Source organism: Ranitomeya imitator, chromosome 1, assembly GCF_032444005.1.
Source record: "Ranitomeya imitator isolate aRanImi1 chromosome 1, aRanImi1.pri, whole genome shotgun sequence".
Taxonomy (NCBI): domain Eukaryota; kingdom Metazoa; phylum Chordata; class Amphibia; order Anura; family Dendrobatidae; genus Ranitomeya; species Ranitomeya imitator.
The window spans coordinates 31,774,854-31,799,468 of NC_091282.1; the positions used below are offsets into that span (position 1 = coordinate 31,774,854).

Consider the following 24,615-nt stretch of genomic DNA (forward strand, 5'->3'; position numbering starts at 1 on the left):
GGCCTCCATACAATCATCACGAGACGTGAGCATGGCCTCCATACAATCACGAGGCAGGAGCATGGCCTCCATACAATCACGAGATGTGAGCATGGCCTCCATACAATCACGAGACGTGAGCATGGCCTCCATACAATCACGAGACGTGAGCATGGCCTCCATACAATCACGAGACGTGAGCATGGCCTCCATACAATCATCAGGAGACATGAGCATGGCCTCCATACAATCATCAGGAGACATGAGCATGGCCTCCATACAATCATCACGAGACGTGAGCATGGCCTCCATACAATCATGAGACGTGAGCATGGCCTCCATACAATCATCAGGAGACATGAGCATGGCCTCCATACAATCATCACGAGACGTGAGCATGGCCTCCATACAATCACGAGGCATGAGCATGGCCTCCATACAATCACGAGATGTGAGCATGGCCTCCATACAATCACGAGACGCGAGCATGGCCTCCATACAATCATCAGGAGACGTGAGCATGGCCTCCATACAATCACGAGATGTGAGCATGGCCTCCATACAATCACGAGACGTGAGCATGGCCTCCATACAATCACGAGACGTGAGCATGGCCTCAATACAATCACGAGACGTGAGCATGGCCTCCATACAATCATCAGGAGACGTGAGCATGGCCTCCATACAATCACGAGGCATGAGCATGGCCTCCATACAATCACGAGACGTGCGCATGGCCTCCATACAATCATCATGAGATGTGAGCATGAGCCTCCATACAATCATGACGAGACGTGAGCATGGCCTCCATACAATCACAAGGCATGAGCATGGCCTCCATACAATCACGAGATGTGAGCATGGCCTCCATACAATCACAAGACGCGAGCATGGCCTCCATACAATCACAAGACGCGAGCATGGCCTCCATACAATCATCACGAGACGTGAGCATGGCCTCCATACAATCATCACGAGACATGAGCATGGCCTCCATACAATCACGAGACGTGAGCATGGCCTCCATACAATCATCACGAGACGTGAGCATGGCCTCCATACAACTACAGGGGGACAATTGTCTTGGCTGCAGTCTCTCGATGTCTGAGGTCAGATCGGGCTAGAGATGGAAACGCTTCATGGCCCATTTGAATATACATGCTTTTTGACCAATATATATGAGATACAATAATTTCTGCATTCCTTGAAACTTCTTAACCGACCCATTAAACTGATAAAAAAAATAAATGATGAGACATTTGTTTAGATATTTACCCTCCGTCCCAGCACCACACATTGTAATAGCAACAACGAAGAAGAGAAACTAGCTGGTAGCTTGAGCGCTTGCCACATAAATTGGCTGGAAGTGTAGGATTCATACACGGAGTAAGCTACTGGTGGTCCGGCTATCTCCTAAACACCTCCACATTCACAATGTTTAGAATGCAGAAATGCAAAGGTTTGGCCTAATAAGCTTGGGTCATATATCACAGCTCCCTTCCCTTCTGAGAAAAGTACCGTATATAAAAGTAAGTGCAGTTGGGAGCTTTACGTGGCCTTCCTGACACTGTGCAGACACACTGTGCTGATACAAGTCCAGCTTACTGTGCCAGGACTGGCCGCTGGACAAGGATGTGTATGATTGATGGGATGAACCAACGGGTGAAGATAAAATAGGATTCCTGATTTACAACCAATAAATATGTGGGGATGTAAATAATTCTTCATGCGAGTCAACTCATAAAATGACTTATAGAAATTAATCTGTAATTCGGGCATGACTTACCCACTCATCAAGTGTTTATCTGGATTGGCAATTCATAGGTAAACTTTCTTCTTACTCTGCAGCTATTGGTTGAAATTTTATTTCTTCAACTTCCTGCTCTGCAGCTATTGGTTGAAGTTTAATTTCTCCAACTTCCTGTTCTGCAGCTATTGGTTGAAATTTTATTTTCCAACTTCCTGCTCTGCAGCTATTGGTTAAAGTTTAATTTCTCCAACTTCCTGTTCTGCAGCTATTGGTTGAAATTTTATTTTCCAACTTCCTGCTCTGCAGCTATTGGTTAAAGTTTAATTTCTCCAACTTCCTGTTCTGCAGCTATTGGTTGAAATTTTATTTTCCAACTTCCTGCTCTGCAGCTATTGGTTAAAGTTTAATTTCTCCAACTTCCTGTTCTGCAGCTATTGGTTGAAATTTTATTTTCCAACTTCCTGCTCTGCAGCTATTGGTTAAAGTTTAATTTCTCCAACTTCCTGCTCTGCAGCTATTGGCTGAAGTTACATCTCACTAACTTCCTGCTCTTCAGCTATTGGTTGTGTCATGGCCTGTTTGGTAGTGGTAGTTGTTGGTCTGTGCTCCAGGGGTTAATGCTTGTAGCCGCTCTTTGGCTATGGGAGGGCTTTTTATAGCCTCTGTTAGGCCTTGCTCCTTGTGAGTTATACTTAAGTTAGTTGCCCCCTGTGTGCCTGTGCCTTGTGCCTGTTTTCGTGTTGGATCTCTTGGTTCTGACCCGGTTTGTCTCTCCGTTGTGTATTTGACTACTGATTTGGTACCGTCTCCTTGCTTGCCTGGTTCTCGACTCCTGCGTGGTTTGTGACTATCCGTCCTGTCAGTCCCTTTGGTTCCGTTATTGCCCCTCTCGGTTTTCTTACTCTTTTGGCTTGGCCCTGACTACTCTTCTGCTTCTGGTTCTCGTACCTCGCTGCTCTCTACTCGCTTTACCTCCCTGTGGTCCGCCTGGTCTCCGCCGCATCCTGCTATCTCCTCCCGGTGTCCTGTAGTTGGCTGCACCCCGGTCCCTCCCCCTGCGGTCACGTGACTGCAGGTCCTGCTCACCAGCGGTTGCGTGCCATCCCATCTCTCCCCCCAGACACTGCAAGCCCTGCTTACCCGCACTTCACAGGACACGTACTGACCGGTGTGTATCCATTGCACAGTTCCTGACAGGTTGATGTTTAATTTCTCCGACTTCCTGCTCTGCAGCTATTGGTTAAAGTTACATCTCATTAACTTCCTGCTCTGCAGCTATTGGTTGAAGTTACATCTCACTGACTTCCTGCTCTGAAGCCATTGGTTGAAGTTACATCTCACTAACTTCCTGCTTTGCAGCTATTGGTTGAAGTTACATCTCACTGACTTCCTGCTCTGCAGCTATTGGTTGAAGTTACATCTCACTAACTTCCTGCTCTGCAGCTATTGGTTGAAGTTACATCTCACCAACTTCCTGCTCTGCAGCTATTGGTTGAAGTTACATCTCACCGACTTCCTGCTCTGCAGCTATTGGTTGAAGTTACATCTCACCGACTTCCTGCTCTGCAGCTATTGGTTGAAGTTACATCTCACCGACATCCTGCTCTGCAGATATTGGTTGAAGTTACATCTCACTAACTTCCTGCTCTGCAGCTATTGGTTGAAGTTATATCTCACTGACTTCCTGCTCTGCAGCTATTGGTTGAAGTCACATCTCACTGACTTCCTGCTCTGCAGCTATTGGTTGAAGTTACATCTCACTAACTTCCTGCTCTGCAGCTATTGGTTGAAGTTACATCTCACTACCTTCCTGCTCTGCAGCTATTAGTTGAAGTTACATCTCACTAACTTCCTGCTCTGCAGCTATTGGTTGAAGTTACATCTCACTAACTTCCTGCTCTGCAGCAATTGGTTGAAGTTACATCTCACAAACTTCCAGATCTGCAGCTATTGCTTGAAGTTTCCTTTAGCTAAATTCTAACATTTGATTTTCTTTAAGCCACCACTACGGGGAGTTCACCACAAACAACTGTATATAACTACCACTGAACAATACGCTAAGAGAAACTACAATTAATGCCCCCTGGTGGCAACTACGGGAAGCAAGAATTTCCACATTCATTTAATTTTTTGGTTGTGTGGGGATATGTAAATTTATAAAAAGATGACAGATTATAAAACTAATGGAAACTTTACTGACGCAAACTGAAAAAAAAGTAAATAAAAAAAGTTGGTGGTCCTCTGCATCGAATGATTATATACAGCAAGAAAAAAATTAGACTATTCTATATATAATGAGACGTACCAGAGGGTGAAGCAGTGAGAGATCCCAGAGATATACAAACCTCCGCCCCGCGCTCAAACAACGCTGTGACACTAACAGCTTTTATGACACGTTCATTTTCTAGTTTATTACGGTGGATAATATACTAAAGGCTATTAAATCACTGGATATTTGGTCAGTAAAGCAAAGGAGAAAATTTAAAACTTGAGACCAAACTACAAAATTCCATTAATCCGGAAACTGATAATCATGAAAGTTTGATAATCTGGAAAGTAGAGAGAAGAGGAAATACCAAGGATTAAATAAAGGTGGCAGATTTTGTGTTACTTGGGCTTTATCCCTTGTGAATAAACAGATAAGTTGTCACCTCTGTTTATTGACAGATTTATGCTGGGGTACTACAAAGCGGTCATTATGTGGCTAGCCCCCTGTAGTAACCCAGGAGTTCCTATAGATTGTCGAAACTGGACAACCCCTTTAACGAAGAATAGATAAAAATGACTCACCTGACAAACCTTAAAAGAGGTTTTTCAGGATATAACACAGACTAAAATAGTGATTGTTACAGCCTGATTACCTCTGTCAAATAACAGAGGAGCCTCAGCAGACCTTACACCATCAGAGTGCAGCTCTCCGCTGGGTCTGCCAATGCCAATTAGGTTAATTCATGTCATTTAGGTTAAACCTGTGGTACCAAAGACTGCTATATGTCTGGATGGGATGGTACTGCAGTTGAAAACCCTCTAGCTACCACTGTGCCCATCCACCCTGGTCCCATCACACATGAAAAACATGAATAGAAAGGAAAGATCTGATAACTTCATAGTTTTAAACAACCAAGACCTCATTTAAATAAGGTGGTAAGAATAGCAGCAACAGTATAAAGTGTACTATATGTCAAGGACTGCAATGGGCACTTCCTTAACACCATATTTCTAGTGATACTGGGTGTGTCAGCCTAAGAACCCACACCTATGTAAAATTGTGACTGTCAAAATACAGCATGAAAGTGGTTCCCCTTCTAACCACAGGCACACTTATGTAGCAATAACAGTAGCAACAGTATAGGGTGTTGATGAGGTACTGTAATGGGCATATCCTACACCCCATAAATCGAACATTGATCAATGCTGCACTCAAAAGCAGACATAAATATATTGCCTCATAACTTACACTCATATTTCGGTCCCAGATCTGTATCGTGCCATCCTGACATCCGGCAGCTATAAGTTTGCCATCTCTACTGTAAGTAGCGCAGGTTGGGATAACACGTTTACCTTGCGCAGATCTTGGCTTAAAGATACTTTTATGCTTCTTGTCATTGGAAACGTCCCAAGTCCGGACGGTTCTGTTGAAGAAGAAAATAAATTGTAATTTTTTTTCGTGATTTTTTTTTTGTTTTTTTCAAATTCTTTATTTATGAATTTTAAAACAAAGTACAATTGAACTCACAGTTCAATATATCACAAAGAGCGATGTCATTTGTATAAACCCAATTATACATGTGAGTTTGTATAGATTATAAAACAGGAAATTTGTATATCGGTACAAACGTAATGACATGTACGAAACAATAACCAGGTGTAACAAACAACTAACAGTTGGCGACGCAATGTGATTTTTTTTTTAAAGAAAATAAATTATAATTTTTTTGTGATTTTTTTTCCATAATCACCACAATAAAACCAAATAGTCTACTAAAAAAGTATTTGTTGCCAGATTTCACATTAAAAATACAAATGTTATTGCACAAATCTCAGACCTGAAGAGGTTGGTGTGCTTGCTTTTAAATATTACATCAGAATGGCAGTGTCACTGCTTTACAGCGTTCTCTCTGTGTTTGCATGGGTTTCCTCCGGGCACTCCGGTCTCCTCCCACATTCCAAAGACATACTGATAGGGAATTTAGATTGTGAGCCCCATTGGGGACAGCGATGATAATGTGTGCAAACTGTAAAGCGCTGCGGAATATGTTAGCGCTATATAAAAATAAAGATTATTACAGGGACAGAGAGGAGCCAGAAGACCAGTGTCAGATTTTTCCTACTCCTGCGCTATTTAGAATCACTTCACCTTCATATTAAGTGGTGCAGGTTTCCTTTAGCTGTGCATTGATTAATCTGCTCAGTTGAGCGCTCTTGGAAGCTGTCCTGCATTAAGGCTCTCAGCTGTTCACTGTTAGCCACTCCCATCTCCTGGGCCCTGGATAGCACTCATTGTCAGAGGAGATAGCTTCATGCTACATGGTTAGGAGATGGTGGTTTGTTGTTATTGTTGTTTGAGAAGGCATATGGTGGCTTTATCTGAGACCGTTGCTAGGTTTTGGTTGTGTGCCAATTTCCTTCTTTCTCCTACTTTGGTAATTTCCCATCCTCCACTCCTCAGTGTTTATCTCTGTTTAGGTGAGTATATTTGTATGAGTGGTATTTTCCTTTATCCCAGTTTGCATTACCTTGTGAGTCTGGTTGGTGTATTACGGTACACTACTACTCCCCTCTTCCCTGGGTGCGGAAAGGGTACAGACTGAAGGCGGATTCAAGAGCTAAGGCAAAGTACGTGGCCCCGACATCTTCACCATCAGAAGTAATCCGGGGAACAGGGCGAGCTAGGGCGCTCCTAGCGTTAGGGACAGGGAAGGAGCTCGTGGTCCCGGAATACCTGACAACCGAGTCGTGACAGGCAGTACATTTCTTAAAAATGTAAATTTGATATGAGGCCACCTAGCCTGAATAACAGCTCCCCAGTGTACCTCCTCCCTGCTGCTGCTGCTGCTGATGATGATGAATCTCCACTCACTTAGTCTGTGAGTCCGTAAGCAAAAACAGGAGATTTAAAGGATCGGTGAGGGTAGGTATTTATTGTAAAATCTGTAATATTTTCTGCACAACCACTTGAAAGGTAATGTCAAAGATTCAAAAAAAATTATTTTTATGTGCGGTGTCTCCGGATTGGTACCGAGCTGCAATACTATATACGGCCACACGAGTCATGTTACTTCTAAAAGAAAAAAAAAAAAAAGATTTTTTTTCTTAATCTCATAAGTCCCTTTAAATACTGTAATTTCAGATATATTTTGGCAGGACTATTGGCAGGAGGTTAAAGGATTTGTCAATCAAATATCTAGTATTTCCCAGAAGGATTTTTTTTTTTCCAATTTTTGAAGGCTTTCCTGGCGCAATTAAAGGCACGCACACATAGTTGGGAGAGCACAGAAAAGTCACACAAACATTCCAAAATATTTGACTTTTAATTGTCGTCCTTTCCTGTCTGATCTGTCCCCATCACCCCGTGCAGGAACGCGGCCGTTCTCACGTTTGTAGGGAGCACACATGGTGTCTGAACATGTAGCTGGGACACCCTGGGTTGTATCACGGCCCCCGATAGTCGTTATTCTCCCCTTACCGCATCCATCAAAGCGCCGGGAGCGGATTTCACATCGGGTTCATGGAGAATTGTGAGCACAGAGTCATTCATCTCTCGGTCGCGTAATTATCACTAATCGTGTTTTCATTTCACTGTTATTAAGGCGATTATGATAATGGGCTATGTGGACTGGCTAGCTAGTGGACAGGAGCCGGGCCGGCCCGGACAAGGCTGACACGTTACCGCAGCCGCTTGTCACGTCCGGCTGATGCATAGTTCAAGGCTGCAAACGGGATCAGGACAGAAAATAGACATGAAAAATATTATTATATTCTATTAGATTTACATTTCTTCATAAGTGAAGAATGTCCCAGAACCTGACGAGAACGGAAAAGATCTGCAGAAACTCACATCTACGGCGTACGGCGGGATTCTGAGCGTCTGCAAAATAAGCGAGATCTTATCACGAGTACTAAACACACCAGAAAAAAAAATATCCTAGCATTTCTTGGCTTAATCACATTTTTCTTGTTTTTTTTTGTCTTATATTACAAACAAAACTAAGAAATATGTAAAAGAAATCTCAGGAGATCAGTCATGTCCCTTGTCTGGCTGTCAGACAACTGGCTGCAGCAGGAGCCTCCCCCCTCCGCTATGCAGTAGCACAAAAGATCACTAAGCTGCAACCTCTGGGTAGAGGGGTCAGGACTTCGGTCATCACCAGAGATGAGCAGCTGGCAGGCAGAAGCGATAACTAGATTCCTTCTGTAATAGAAATATTCAGGTCTAGATTTAGTGTTGGTTTTAGCCCCTAAAACGGAATCTGTCAGCAGTTATTTTTGCTATATAATCTGAGAGCAGCATGATGTAGGGGCAGAGACCCCGATTCCAGCGATATGCCACATAGTAGCAGTTGTGATGGAATCATAGCTTTTCTGTTGTTGCTGTAGCAGAGCTCAGAATGCTGAGCCCTGCAGAACCCCACCCACACCACTGATTGGCAGCTTCCTGTGTATAACCCCGCCCACAAAACTGATTGGCAGCTTCCTGTGTGTAACCCCACCCACACCACTGATTGGCAGCTTTCTGTGTGTAACCCCACCCACACCACTTATTGGCAGCTTCCTGTGTAAAACCCCGCCCACAAAACTGATTGGCAGCTTCCTGTGTGTAACCCCACCCACACCACTGATTGGCAGCTTCCTGTGTATAACCCCGCCCACACCACTGATTGGCACCTTTCTGTGAACAAAGTATATGGACAGAAAGCTGCCAATCAGTGGAGTTTGCGGGGCTGGACTTGGAGGCACGAGACACCTAGTCTTATAGTGATAATCTCCTGTTGATAAAACACTTATTTTATTGAAACATAGTAAGTGACACATCAGGGTCTCTGCTCCTACGGCAAACTGCTCTCTGATTACATAGCAAAAACCTGCTGACATATTCCCTTTAGAAGGGTTTTACAAGCAAACTGGGCTTTACTCGCCCTTCCCGGGCGTCTGTTATTGTCTGCAGTGCTGACGTCCCGTCGACAGTGCCGTAACCAATCGCTGAGCTCAGGGGCTCCGAGAGCCTAATCCGTCAATTTGTGCAGAGCTGCTGGGTTCCCTCTGATTGGCTGCAGTGCTGTCTGCGATTTACAAAAGGACAGACACAGGGAACAGTGCAAAACAAACTGCTGGTGGGAGAGAATGGGGGGGGGGGGGACAGGAGTTTTCCCTTGACTACCTTTGACACATGTACATCAAAGCTGGGTCCCTGCCTTGGATGGGGGTTCACACACTGAGTCCACATCTTTCCCTGCACTTGATGTCTGATTTAATCAGCCATCATGTTCCTCCAACAGCAGTGGGTGGATCGGTGCTCCGCCTGCAGCTTCCAAACAGTTATCAATCTCTGAGAGCGGTATTTAACAGGCACCATCAGGAAGCGTGCCATTCATCCCACCCTTCAGCACCCCTGTCACGTAATCGGGGGGTGCCTATAGATTACCATGATGGTCGGGGGTCTGCGGATGACCCCCATGCCTGTCATTAGGAGCCTGGCACGTGATTTCTCCTATATACAAATCGGTGCTGAACCTCTGCTGTGTATAGCACAAGCGATCGGACGATCACAGCTTCAAGTCCCATAAGGAGATTATTAAAAACACTAAAAAGTGTATAAAAAAAGTTAAAAAAATATGAAAAAAAAAAAAAGTACAAATCACCCCCTTTTGCCCTATTAAAAATAAAACAATTTTTTAAAAAATACACATATATGGTATTGCCGAGTTCAGAAATGCCCGATCTATCAAGATATAAAGACAATTAATCTGATCGGTCAACGGCGCAACGAGAGAAAAAAAAAAATCAAAGAGACAGAATTACGCTTTTTTGATAGCCCAACATTGCAATAAGAGGCAATCAAGAAATTTTAACTAATTAATGTGTTCATTTTATTATATGGGTGGAGAAAACATAGTAACATAGTAACATAGTTAGTAAGGCCGAAAAAAGACATTTGTCCATCCAGTTCAGCCTATATTCCATCATAATAAATCCCCAGATCTACGTCCTTCTACAGAACCTAATAATTGTATGATACAATATTGTTCTGCTCCAGGAAGACATCCAGGCCTCTCTTGAACCCCTCGACTGAGTTCGCCATCACCACCTCCTCAGGCAAGCAATTCCAGATTCTCACTGCCCTAACAGTAAAGAATCCTCTTCTATGTTGGTGGAAAAACCTTCTCTCCTCCAGACGCAAAGAATGCCCCCTTGTGCCCGTCACCTTCCTTGGTATAAACAGATCCTCAGCGAGATATTTGTATTGTCCCCTTATATACTTATACATGGTTATTAGATCGCCCCTCAGTCGTCTTTTTTCTAGACTAAATAATCCTAATTTCGCTAATCTATCTGGGTATTGTAGTTCTCCCATCCCCTTTATTAATTTTGTTGCCCTCCTTTGTACTCTCTCTAGTTCCATTATATCCTTCCTGAGCACCGGTGCCCAAAACTGGACACAGTACTCCATGTGCGGTCTAACTAGGGATTTGTACAGAGGCAGTATAATGCTCTCATCATGTGTATCCAGACCTCTTTTAATGCACCCCATGATCCTGTTTGCCTTGGCAGCTGCTGCCTGGCACTGGCTGCTCCAGGTAAGTTTATCATTAACTAGGATCCCCAAGTCCTTCTCCCTGTCAGATTTACCCAGTGGTTTCCCATTCAGTGTGTAATGGTGATATTGATTCCCTCTTCCCATGTGTATAACCTTACATTTATCATTGTTAAACCTCATCTGCCACCTTTCAGCCCAAGTTTCCAACTTATCCAGATCCATCTGTAGCAGAATACTATCTTCTCTTGTATTAACTGCTTTACATAGTTTTGTATCATCTGCAAATATCGATATTTTACTGTGTAAACCTTCTACCAGATCATTAATGAATATGTTGAAGAGAACAGGTCCCAATACTGACCCCTGCGGTACCCCACTGGTCACAGCGACCCAGTTAGAGACTATACCATTTATAACCACCCTCTGCTTTCTATCACTAAGCCAGTTACTAACCCATTTACACACATTTTCCCCCAGACCAAGCATTCTCATTTTGTGTACCAACCTCTTGTGCGGCACGGTATCAAACGCTTTGAAAAACAATTATGTATGGTTTCTTAAAAGTGATATTGTACCTTGTCTTTTCTATGCTTTTTTTTTTCTTTTTTTGATTTTCATTTGGTAGACTCATGTAATTCACTGGCGGTCAGTTGGATTATTGGCGGTCGGGATTACACTGGCTTTGGTCCTAATCTTCTCCATACAGCGCAGACATGGGGTCTATAGCTGGGCCCCCCCAGTCGCATAGACGTTGCAAAAGAGCCGTCAGGAAGACAAAAAAAAGGTGAGTGCCGTTCTGTGTAACCAAAGTCAACAACTAAGCGCTAAAGGGCCGGGATCTGAGATATCTCCCATCCTGCCCACCGCAAGGCAAAGGAAACGCCTCCAAACCTGGTGATTCTGCCAAGACCAGCCAATTATGCCAAAAATGGGTATGAAGATTTACAGGGGAGGAGAAGCTGCTACATTAAAAGGTCCAAATAAGTAAAAAATGAAGTGAAGCCACCGATTTTGGCGCTGTTGGCCGACCATCTAACGTGTATGGGGGTCCCATGACCACTTAAGGATCGGATGGTCGGAATTCAAATGCTCGGCGGGAGATTATTTTGGCAGCGAAGAACACAGAAATGCTCGGCCTGGAGTAGGGAGCCTAGCAATGTCCCATCATGGCGGACATCCTTCATCCTACCGTCAAATCCTAAAGAGCGATCGCTCGGGCGGAATGAGGCGCGAGCTGAAGAATCCGTAAGACAATGCTGCGATGTGCAGCTCACATCTGCTCCGCATATTTCCCGCTTTTACGGCCGCCCCGAGAGCGATTCCCGGTCACTAAAAACACTACAATGAATGAAATATTCCTGGAGGAAGTCGGGGGGGAGCTGGGACGAGTCCAGCAAGCAGAAAACCCAACCAGTTCCAAGCCTATATATATATATATAAAAGGATGATCAACAACATGGCGTCCTGCGGAGCTCAGGAAACCTGCTAAGGCATGTCAAATATATTCAGCCCCCCCGTCCGCCAGGAACATTAATTAGCCCACCCATTAAGAAATAGATGCTGGAGATATTTTATTGTAGAGGCTAGAGAGGGGAAACACAAGGAGAGGTCATCTACGGCTTCCCACCGCAGTGAATAATGGCATGGCGTTGACGGGGGTCCTAGTCACAGGTCCCAAATGATCGTCCGATAAAAGACCACCCACTAATCGAGATAGTGCCACCATGCCCAATTCACTTCTCTATAGTTTTCTCCTGCTCTACAGCCACATCAGAGAGTTGTAAAAAAATAAAAATAAATAATAAAAAAAAAAAGAGTAGCGTATGGGGTTTTGGAAAGGGGTTGTAAGGTTGAGACATCCATTTAAATTAATATCCCTTCACTAATGATCTCAATATGAAGTGTACGTCATAATCACAGCGCCTATTATATATCGGACGTATAAACATAGTCTTGAAGTCTTGCAGTTTTCACACTGAGCCTCATAATAGGCTGATACTTCACCAGTGCAGCCAGTGACAGGAGAACATTAAGTGATAGTGGGTATAAATATGGGGTATGTGTCCAATATTTTATATATGTATTATAAAAGTGTAATTTGGAAGATCTGCCTTTTTCACACTGAGCCTTATATTAGGGGGTTACCTCCTGTTCACTTCTTCTTCATTATCATCCCAGAAAGGATGGCAAATCATCTATACGTAGGATAGTATTATGCGTTTTTGCATAACGTTGCATCACTATTTTGCTGCCTTCACTCGTGGGATGTGAAGACTGTAATTTTTTTTTTTTAAAGAAAAGGCATTATTTCATTCCCCACAGATTGCACAATAGACCCCAGAGAAGTGTGCAGCACAGCAGACAGGAGCACACAGCTCAGCAGACAGGAGCGCACAGCTCAGCAGACAGGAGCGCACAGCTCAGCAGACAGGAGCACACAGCTAAGAGGACAGGAGCACACAGCTCAGCAGACAGGAGCGCACAGCTCAGCAGACAGGAGCGCACAGCTCAGCAGACAGGAGCGCACAGCTCAGCAGACAGGAGCGCACAGCTCAGCAGACGGGAGCGTACAGCTAAGAGGACAGGAGCGCACAGCTCAGCAGACAGGAGCGTACAGCTAAGAAGACAGGAGCGCACAGCTCAGCAGACAGGAGCGCACAGCTCGGCAGACAGGAGCGCACAGCTCGGCAGACAGGAGCGCACAGCTCGGCAGACAGGAGCGCACAGCTCGGCAGACAGGAGCGCACAGCTCGGCAGACAGGAGCGCACAGCTCGGCAGACAGGAGCGCACAGCTCGGCAGACAGGAGCGTACAGCTAAGCAGACAGGAACGCACAGCTCAGCACACAGGAGCACACAGCTCAGGAGACAGGAGCGCACAGCTCGGCAGACAGGAGCGCACAGCTCGGCAGACAGGAGCGCACAGCTCGGCAGACAGGAGCGCACAGCTCGGCAGACAGGAGCGCACAGCTCGGCAGACAGGAGCGCACTGCTCAGCAGATAGGAGTGCGTTTTGTTATTAAATCACACAAAAGGTACAGTAGAGGCCCACCGTCCGTGGGGCCATACAGGTCGAATGCAGCCGTAGAGCCGTGTGTATGAGGCTCTATCTGGACACAATAGGAAACATTGTGTTCATGGACGTCAAAACAATAGTGTCGGAAAGCCTCGCAGCGTGGAGGTAAACTGATAAACAGCCCAAATTTTCCTATTTATAGATCTAAGACCTCTTTGAAAAAAAAAAAAAAAAATCTCATATCAAAACAGAGATTTTCCCTGAAGAAAACGGCTTGTAAAAGTCATACAAGTTATTTCTCTTTTCCTGGAGTCAGACGACTCAAATTCACTTTCGTTTGGATGGGATGAATTAACTAAATGAACCCTGCACCACAATCGCCCACCGGGGAGCGATTATGGGATGTCAGCGGAGGAGCAACCAGACACAAGGCAATAGGTTTCCAACCTGCTGGGAGTAGTAGTTTCATACCAGCTGCATTAACCCCTTTAAGGCTTGCAAGACTAGAAGGTTTCCCTTTTCTTTTCGCTCTAACCTGGCTCTACGAGGTTTTTGTATTTTGGGGTGACGAGTTGTGTCGTGTTAAGGAACTATTTGGGGGTTCACATATTAAAGGGAATTTAAATCAGCAGGATTTCAACCAAACTATTTAACTCTTTCAAAGACAAGTCCAGTAATACCTTTACGTGGCAGGTACATTTCTCTATTATTGAGAAATCAGTGCTTGAATCGATATGTAAACGAAGAGCTATGATAGATCCGAAGCCACTGTCACTCCAGCTCTATTCCCTGCCTCCTCCTGTGTGACTTTAGGAAAAGGAGGCGGCACTGGACGGGGGAAAAAAGAGCTGGAGTGACAGAGGCTTCGGATCTACCATAGCTCTTCAGCCTCATTTGCATATCAAAGGAAATGCTAATTTCTCAGTAACAGAGGAACGGACCTGACCATGTAAAGGTGTTGCTTTAATGTAAATGTGATGGAAACTTGGGTGTGTTCCCCTGATATATATTTAAATCTATGCAAATTTCTGGCATAAATGATACTAAGATTTGCAAGATCCGTTGGGATACAGTTTTTAGAAAAGTATGCACGGTCGGGGCAAAATAAACATTTTGGCTTGTGCAAAACAATTTCACGGGCGACCAGGTAATGATAAATCTTTCCAGAGAGTCGGCTATTCCCCAATTTTCTCAATGCCAAAGAATGGGAACATTCTCATTTAAAGGGGATGTTCAGGTTGAGAGAAAAACAGTGCATTTTTCTTTTGGCTTGAAAACGACTTGGGGGAAAAAGAACGATGAGGCTTGGACCTGCGTCACACACAAGTGGCTGCTTCAGACGCGGCAGATCCTGAGGTGTCAAAGTTCTCTGACTATGGACGTAAGATCAGCGTCTCCCAAGTTCTCCGCCACATTTATAGGCACAGATGGCCTTAGGTGTCTGAATTGTGCTGCCAAACAGCAACGTGGAGCTTCCAAACCGTGTGAAAGTTATCAAATTCTGGAGTTTAGGAGACAAGAAGAACAAGAGGAGGCGCAGCTGCAAAACGCTACGTCCAGACCTCTCTGATAAATATTCTGCTACACGCTTTCACGTGTCAATTTTATGGAATATGCAAAGTGTCATCTATAAATGTCCGATAAACGCAACATAGAAGGGAGGCGAGAGAGCAGCTTTTAGGCAGCAAGTTGGGTTCTCGACAAAAGTGCAGGTCGCCATCTTGGGTAACCATGAATGTTCGAAATTGAAAGACATATCTTCTCTACAAACTCAGGTGCAGAATAAAAAAAAATACTATGAAAATAAGTCCCAGCATTACGTAAAAGGGGCTGTATCATCAGGACCATTTATGGCTTAGACAGGATACGAGTCAAATGTTCGATAGCTGCGCACCGATCTACAAAGTCAGGAACAGAAAAACGCATCCAAGTCTCTCTCCAATTATTTCTAAGTTTCCAAATGGGTCAGAGCCTATTTAGAGCCCCGACACGGAGAAGAATGATGGTTCCTGTACGGAAGACCCCGTTAATTCTTATCCCATCTCATCCTCAAAAAAAGAAAGCATCTGGCTCAATCAAGTTTTGAGAGACATAAAATCACTCCTTGGATGATTAGCAGCCTTATCTTCTTATCTGACACCGAGCTGGTGCTTTAGAGAGAAATCATGGAATGAATGGAGGTAACACCTGCAGGAAATGTCCTGGCAAATAAATAATACATACATGCTAGCCACCTTAGGGAGAGACCCAAGTTGGGCTAAATGTAGCGGGACGAAAGAGACCGAAAAGCCCTCTACTTAAAGGAAATACATAGTGGATGCTTTCCTGAATAAAGACATTAACCTCCATCATTCCGATCATTAATATGGAGAGATTATGAAAGTCTTATCATTGGACATCAAAAAGCACCACTAATGGAGGGCAATAGGGCAGCAGCAAGAAGAGAAACCCCCTGGCAGCCCGGACAATCCACTACAATGGGAGAAGCCATCAGAAGTGGTCTCGCTTGGGGGAGCAAAGGGCAAAAGGGACTGGAGCATCCATTTGTGTGTCTGTAATGGAGATTCCAGCTTGTGATAAGACGGGGCTGTAAATCTCTCAGGTTCTCAAGGTTTGGGATTGAGTGGCACCTTGATAATGATCTCTCATTATCAGAACAATAAAAAGATTTGTCCTTTCCCATCTACCTGCTCCATCGCTTCCCGTCCTCCTGCTCTGTCGTTTCCCAGGAGCTCCGTAGTTTCCAGTCATCCTGCTCCAACCTCTCCCATTGTCCTGCTATGACCTTTCCCATCCTGCTCCATCGTTTCCCGTCCTGCTCCGTCGTTTCTCGTCCTGCTCCGTCGTTTCCCGTCCTGCTCCGTCGTTTCTCGTCCTGCTCCGTCGTTTCTCGTCCTGCTCAGTCGTTCCCGTCCTGCTCCGTCGTTCCCGTCCTGCTCCGTTGTTTCTTGTCCTGCTCCGTCGTTCCCATCCTGCTCCGTCGTTTCCCGTCCTGCTCCGTCGTTTCCCATCCTGCTCCGTCGTTTTGTCGTCCCGCTTCGTCGTTTCCCGTTCTGCTCCATTGTTTCCAGTCCTGCTCCTTCATTTCCCATCCTGCTCCGTCATTTCCCGTCCTGCTCCTGTTTCTTGTCCTGCTCTATCGTTTCCTGTCCTTCTCCGTCGTTTCTCGTCCTGCTCTGTCGTTTCCAGTCCTGCTCCGTCGTCTCCCGTTCTGTTGCCGTTTCTTGTCCTGCTCCGTCGTTCCCGTCCTGCTCCGTCGTTTCTTGTCCTGCTCCGTCGTTCCCGTCCTGCTCCGTCATTTCCCGTCCTGCTCCTGTTTCTTGTCCTGCTCTATCGTTTCCTGTCCTTCTCCGTCGTTTCTCGTCCTGCTCTGTCGTTTCCAGTCCTGCTCCGTCGTCTCCCGTTCTGTTGCCGTTTCTTGTCCTGCTCCGTCGTTCCCGTCCTGCTCCGTCGTTTCTTGTCCTGCTCCGTCGTTCCCGTCCTGCTCCGTCGTTTCCCGTCCTGCTCCGTCGTTTCCCGTCCTGCTCCTGTTTCTTGTCCTGCTCTATCGTTTCCTGTCCTTCTCTGTCGTTTCTCGTCCTGTTCCGTCGTTTCCAGTCCTGCTCCGTCGTTTCCCGTTCTGTTGCCGTTTCTTGTCCTGCTCTGTCGTTTCCCGTCCTGCTCCATCTTTTCCTGTCCTCCTACCCCGTCGTTTACAGTCGTCTTGCTCCTTTGTTTCCCATCCTGCTGCAGTTTCTTGTCCTGCTCTGCCGTTTCCCGTCCTGCTCCATCGTTTCCTGTCCTGCTCCATCGTCGTTTCCAGTCGTCCTGCTCCATCGTTTCCTGTCCTGCTCCATCGTTTCCCGTCCTGCTGCCGTTTCTTGTCCTGCTCTATTGTCTCCTGTCCTGCTCCGTCGTTTCCCGTCCTGCTGCCGTTTCTTGTCCTGCTCTGTCGTTTCCTGTCCTGCTCCGTCGTTTCCCGTCCTGCTGCCGTTTCTTGTCCTGCTCTATCGTTTCCTGTCCTGCTCCTTCGTTTCCCGTCCTGCTGCCGTTTCTTGTCCTGCTCTGCCGTTTCCCGTCCTGCTCCATCGTTTCCTGTCCTGCTCCATCGTTTCCTGTCCTGCTCCATCGTCGTTTCCAGTCGTCTTGCTCCGTCGTTTTCAGTTGTCTTGCTCCGTCGTTTCCCGTCCTGCTGCCGTTTCTTGTCCTGCTCTATCGTCTCCTGTCCTGCTCCGTCGTTTCCCGTCCTGCTGCCGTTTCTTGTCCTGCTCTATCGTTTCCTGTCCTGCTCCGTCGTTTCCCGTTCTGCTGCCGTTTCTTGTCCTGCTCTGTCGTTTCCCGTCCTGCTCCATCGTTTCCTGTCCTCCTACTCCGTCGTTTCCAGTCGTCTTGCTCCGTCGTTTCCCATCCTGCTTCGCTTCTTCCATTCTTTGGCGCTGCAGCACCTGAGTTAATCCCCTGCAATTAAACGAGTCTTTGAGGGACGCAGAACAGACTTTCTCCAAGTGCGGAGCCCAGGAACTGAGGATTTATTGCTTTGCACCAGGTCCCCCCCATAGCTTTATATACACAGCCATATTTTACTGGCCTTTACTTTAGCCTTTTCTTTCCCCCCTTTGCTTACCCTGCGAGTGCTATAAAGGACATATTTAGATTGACCCTCTGCGTCGCTGCACCTATATCTGCCAGCAAAACACATCTGCGATCATGATGGAGACAGGGCTTTAGGTTTTTATGGGACGGATGAGCCGGATCTGACGTCCAAACGTGATTTAGCGCGCACATAAATGAGTATAGGAAGGCGCCAGATCTTCACCAACCCCCGTGTGGTCGCTGCATCTGATTTTCACAATTCAGAAAACATGATGGATTTTTGTGGTGGATTTCCCGCGGATTTACTAAAATCTCTTCCACATCCATGACACATCACTAGACTCAGGGTCTCTGCCCCTACATCCTGCTCCTCTCAAATGGGGCATCACAAGCCTGCTGAGATTAGAAAAACACGGCTGCTTTCTTTCAGAAACAGCGCCACTCCTGACCAATGGTTGTGCGTGGTACTGCAGCTCAGCTCCTTTTACTTCAACGGAGGTCAAATCGCAACTCCAAGTAGAACCCGTGGTAGGGACAAGACTAATGTCGGACGAACCTGCTGAAATCATCAGATTTGGCCGGCAATCGAGCGTATATGGGGGCACACGGACAATTTATTGTTGGGGGGGAGAGGTTGATCAAGCATGTCTGTTTTTGGACTCCCGATCGTCTTGTTTTCTCAGTTCTGGGGTGCCGACTTACTCTGAAAACAGGGCAAACAAGAGCTCCTGTGTATGGGAAAGCCGGCCAAGATGGCTGCCGATCGACAGGCGTCTCATGAGATAGTTGGGCCTAAGACAAACAAATACAGAATAAACTTTTCACATGTCTTAGTGTCACATCATAAGTTTACACCGGTGGGGGGTCCATGTGCTCAGACCCCCAATATTCTCTGAAACTAAGGTGTCAGGAGGGTTCAGTCGAGTGCGTTGGCCCATCTGGTGTGATGGTCTCTCCTCGGTTAGTGGAGGATGGACTCGGACTTCTTTATTCTCTGGGGAGAGCTGATCGCAGCCAGAATAGTACAGCGCTCAGAAAGGAGCTTTTCCCCTCCGTTTCCAAATTTAGGCTAGTTTCACATTTGCATTAAAAAACGCAGCGTTTTTAACGCAAACGCAGGTGGTGCAAAAATACGCATGTAAACGCGTGCAAATGCTGCGTTTTTTAGACGCATACGTTTTTGCATGTGGTAAAAAAATGCAGCGTTTTGACGCGTTTACATGCGTTTTTGAAAACGCATGATGAGAAGTGTGTGACAGCTGCCAATCATCAAAATCAACTAGAAAACCCACTATAAACAGAAACAGCTAGAGTTAGGATCCCTAGTAACCCTAGGGATCCTAACCCTAACCCTAGGGATCCTAACCCTAACCCTAGGGATCCTAACCCTAAGGGTTAGGATCCTAACCCTAACTCTAAGGGTTAGGATCCTAACCCTAACCCTAAGGGTTAGGATCCCTAGGGTTAGGTTTAGGGTTAGGATCCCTTTAGGGTTAGGATCCCTAGGGTAAGGGTTAGGATCCCTTTAGGATTAGGATCCCTAGGGTTAGGGTTCCTTTAGGGTTAGGGATAGCATCCCTTTAGGGTTAGGGTTGGGGGTGGCTTATCAGTGTGTATTCTTGTGTTTTTCTATTGAAACGCATGCGTTTACATAGACAGCAATACTTTTTTTTGCCGCAAAAAAACGCCGCTAGAAATTACTACAGGTTGCATTTCCACAACAAAACGCAAGCATAGAAAAGACGCATGCGTCGTCAAAACGCGGCAAAACGCATGCAAAAAAACGCATGCGTTTTTAATGTTAAGTATAGAAAAAAAAAGCATGCTTTTTTTGCGCTAAAACGCAGCGGCAAAAAACACAAATGTGAAACCAGCCTAATGGGGGTCTTACTGCCCAGACACCCTCTGATCAAAAGTTTTTTTGTTTTTTTTTAAATATTCATAATAGATTTTTTTTTTTTTTTTTTTTTGGGGGGTGGGGGGTTGGAGACCAGTTGACACCCCAACATATAAGCAGGGTGGAGAAGCTTCGGCACTTTTTAGGGTGCAGTACCCGGTTTAGCAATGTCCATGCGATCATGTAATCAGTGTGGAAGGTAAAGAATTATTATAGACCATTAATAACGAGGCCCGGGGCCAAGCGGACGCTGGACAGGACCTCCCAAAGGATACAAAGAGAGGTCAAAGGGGAGACTATGGTCTGCCCGGAGTTGATGGATAGGGGTACGCTGAATATCTGGGATGCTGCGAGTCCAGAACCAATTCTGGCAGCGCTGCCTGCAATGTATCACAGATTTCACAGGGAAAATATCTAATAAAACCTGGCGAGCGATAGTGAAAATGTGCAAAGAAACAGCAGAGGTGGAGGTCAATGAGGGTTTATATCCAGCCATGGTAGGACCTGGCCAAGAGCACTGTAATGTCCATGGACACAGCTCGCGCCCATGAGGTGATAACTGAACTAGAATAATGTGAGATTTATTTAAAAAAAAAAAGCCAAAAGTTTTCCAAAGAACATAGGAATAGGAATAAAATCATAGCTCAATCTGATCCAGAAATAGAGCCAGGATTCAGCATTAAGGTCTGAAGTTACTGAAGAGACCAGGAATCATCATTCAGAAATGATAAAATTCTCTCTACCTGCAGCCCCCACTAGAGGGAGCTCTTGAGCGCATTGATTATTCATCTATCTCATTAATAACAGAGCTCCCCCTGGTGGTGACAGCAGGTATCTGGGTCTCATCATTTATCGCCATTGTCTGTCGGGGTCTGGAGCTCTGAAAGAGGTGAAAACAAGTACTTTCGTAATGATAAAATATTACATTGCTTGTATTTAGTTACCAGGATCTAAGGTGTTCTCAGTCATACGACATCAGAGTAGAGAAAGTGAAGCAGAGTTTTGCAAACTAATGCATTCATTGGTTAATTAAAGGGGTTTTACCATCACAGAATTGTGTAACTGGCTCTCAAGATCCCCAGACAGAAAAAAAAGAAATCTCTTTCACTATCTTGTTGTAATTATATTAAAAAAAATAATAAGTAGGCAATACATTTTCTTGCGTACAAACCTGTTCAGTCCACGAACAAGATGCAGAGTCTGGGCTCCTGACATCCTTCTACAGGCCGGGGAATGAGGACACTCGCAGCTGGTCCATGCATGGTCCGTGCTCAGAGAAACACGGATGTGCGACACCAGCCTCACTGCCTGCCAAGAAGCCGCCTTCTACAAAGCCACCTGCCACGAAGCCGCCTGCCCCAAAGCCACCTGCCACAAAGCCGCCAGCCACCAGCAATAAAGCCACCAGCCACAAAGCTACTAAGCCCCCAGCCACAAAGCCCCCTGCCACAAAGCTACAAAGCCCCCTGCCACAAAGCCGCCAGCCACCAGCAACAAAGCCACCTGCCACAAAGCTACAAAGTCCCCTGCCACAAAGCCGCCAGCCACCAGCAACAAAGCCCCCAGCCACAAAGCTACAAAGCCCCCTGCCACAAAGCTACTAAGCCCCCTGCCACAAAGCCGCCAGCCACCAGCAACAAAGCCACCTGCCACAAAGCTACAAAGCCCCCTGCCACAAAGCCACCTGCCACAAAGCTCCAAAGCCCCCTGCCACAAAGCCGCCAGCCACCAGCAACAAAGCCACCTGCCACAAAGCTCCAAAGCCCCCTGCCACAAAGCCGCCAGCAACAAAGCCACCTGCCACAAAGCTACTAAGCCCCCAGCCACAAAGCCCCCAGCCACAAAGCTACAAAGCTCCCTGCCACAAAGCTACAAAGCCCCCTGCCACAAAGCTACAAAGCCCCCTGCCACAAAGCTACAAAGCCCCCTGCCACAAAGCTACAAAGCCCCCTGCCACAAAGCTACAAAGCCCCCTGCCACAAAGCTACAAAGCCCCCTGCCACAAAGCTACAAAGCCCCCTGCCACAAAGCTACAAAGCCCCCTGCCACAAAGCCGCCAGCCACCAGCAACAAAGCCACCTGCCACAAAGCTCCAAAGCCCCCTGCCACAAAGCCGCCAGCCACCAGCAACAAAGCCACCTGCCACAAAGCTACAAAGCCCCCTGCCAAAAAGCTACAAAGCCCCCAGCCACAAAGCTACAAAGCCCCCTGCCACAAAGCTCCAAAGCCCCCTGCCACAAAGCTCCAAAGCCCCCTGCCACAAAGCTCCAAAGCCCCCTGCCACCAGCAACAAAGCCACCTGCCACAAAGCTCCAAAGCCCTCTGCCACAAAGCCGCCAGCCACCAGCAACAAAGCCACCTGCCACAAAGCCCCGTCACAAAACTACAAAGCCTCCTGCCACAAAGCCCCCTGCCACAAAGCTACAAAGCCACCTGCCACAAAGCCCCCTGCCACGAAGCTGCCTGCTCCAAAGTCCCCTGCCACGAAACCGCCTGCCCCAAAGCCCTCTGCCACAAAACCGCCTGCCCCAAAGCCCCCTGCCACGAAGCCGCCTGCTCCAAAGTCCCCTGCCACAAAGCCCCCTGCCATAAAGCCGCCTGCTCCAAAGCCCCCTGCCACAAAGCCCCCTGCCACAAAGCCCCATGCCACGAAGCCACCTGCCCGCCCCCTTAATTATTTGGTTTACCATTTCATTTCAAATAATCCAGACTATTTACTGCCCTGACCTGTATTGGTCCACCTACCTGCCACTATTTGCTTGTCATGCATTGACCTGTATAAATATTATCAATATAGCGCCATTTATTCCATGGCGCTTTACATGTGAGGAGGGGTATACATAATAAAAACAGGTACAATAATCTTAAACAAGTCATAACTGGTATAGAGAGAGGACCCTGCACGCGAGGGCTCACAATCTACAAGGGATGGGTGATATAATAGAATACCTGCCTACTGTACCCACCCGCCCAGCATCCATCTGCCTGACCGCCCAAGCTTCAGTCTACCCAACCAGACCAGCCCTACGCACCCGCCCAGCACCTGCCCGTCCAGAATCCGTCTACCCGACAGTGCAGCCTCTGTCTACCCACCCAGCCTTCGTCACCCTGCCTGTCCAGCATCAATCTGCTACCCAGTCCTGTATGTGTCCATCTGCCCACCCTGCCCTATGTCCCTACCTGCCTGTCCTGTATCCCTCTGCCCACCCTGCCCTATGTCCCTACCTGCCTGTCCTGTATCTCTCTGCCCACCCTGCCCCATGTCCCTACCTGCCTGTCATGTATCCCTCTGCCCACCCTGCCCTATGTCCCTACCTGCCTGTCCTGTATCCCTCTGCCCACCCTGCCCTATGTCCCTACCTGCCTGTCATGTATCCCTCTGCCCACCCTGCCCTATGTCCCTACCTGCCTGTCATGTATCCCTCTGCCCACCCTGCCCCATGTCCCTACCTGCCTATCATGTATCCCTCTGCCCACCCTGCCCTATGTCCCTACCTGCCTGTCCTGTATCCCTCTGCCGACCCTGCCCCATGTCCCTACCTGCCTGTCCTGTATCCCTCTGCCCACCCTGCCCCATGTCCCTACCTGCCTGTCCTGTATCCGTCTGCCCACCCTGCCCCATGTCCCTACCTGCCTGTCATGTATCCCTCTGCCCACCCTGCCCCATGTCCCTACCTGCCTGTCATGTATCCCTCTGCCTGGCCTGCCCTGAATCTGCCCATCTACCAGCCCTGATTTGTTGCATGCAGGTCCATCCCTAACCAAGAATTTGGTGGCTCGCGCCCCTGTGCATTGATGGTGGTGCCACAGACTGTAAATATCATCCGGAGTGTTAATATGAGATACTGTGAGGATATAACCTGTGCAGAGTCCACACCGCAGGAGAGGGGTTTTACAACTTCATGTGGAGGATGTGGATGGCTGCTTCTGGTCGAATGGTGATAAATATACTATTACATTAAAACATCAAAAATCCATGACAGCAAAACGAAGAAGGAAAACACACGGTGACGCGTTTGGAAAGCAATCCAGCGTTTTTTACTCGCTAATGTTCAAATAAATACTTACTTTTTTACCACTGAGCCAGAATCTGTAATCTTCGTCTTCCTCAAACTGTCTCCGAGTTGTCAGAGCGTTACCCCGTGCTGGCGGGATTTCGTGATACGGTGAGCGGGCTGGCTTTTCAATTTTAAAACTTCACCTCCCAAGTGAAACATACCAGAACTATGTCTCCACTACCCTCAGACCATACATTAGTGCAGAGCAGACCCTCAGACGGCACAATATGGAAGAGCAGACCCTCAGACGGCACAATATGGAAGAGCAGACCCTCAGACCGCACAATATGGAACAGTAGACCCTCAGACCGCACATTACCGCAGAGCAGACCCTCAGACGGCACAATATGGAAGAGCAGACCCTCAGACGGCACAATATGGAAGAGCAGACCCTCAGACGGCACAATATGGAAGAGCAGACCCTCAGATCGCACATTAGTGCAGAGCAGACCCTCAGACCGCACATTACCGCAGAGCAGACCCTCAGACCGCACACTACCGCAGAGCAGACCCTCAGAACGCACACTACTGCAGAGCAGACCCTCAGAACGCACAATATGGAAGAGCAGACCCTCAGACCGCACAATAT

General features: G+C 46.9%; 1 protein-coding gene across 2 annotated transcripts in view; it reads right to left on the reverse strand.

Annotated features, from left to right (window-relative positions):
* WDR70 (WD repeat domain 70) overlaps positions 1-24,615 on the reverse strand; it is a 344,582-nt gene that overhangs the window by 95,623 nt on the left and 224,344 nt on the right. For both annotated transcript variants that reach the window (XM_069745936.1, XM_069745937.1), the window contains one exon: positions 5,187-5,361. In XM_069745936.1, coding sequence (XP_069602037.1) covers positions 5,187-5,361 — 175 coding nt within the window. The remainder of the gene's footprint in view (positions 1-5,186; positions 5,362-24,615) is intronic.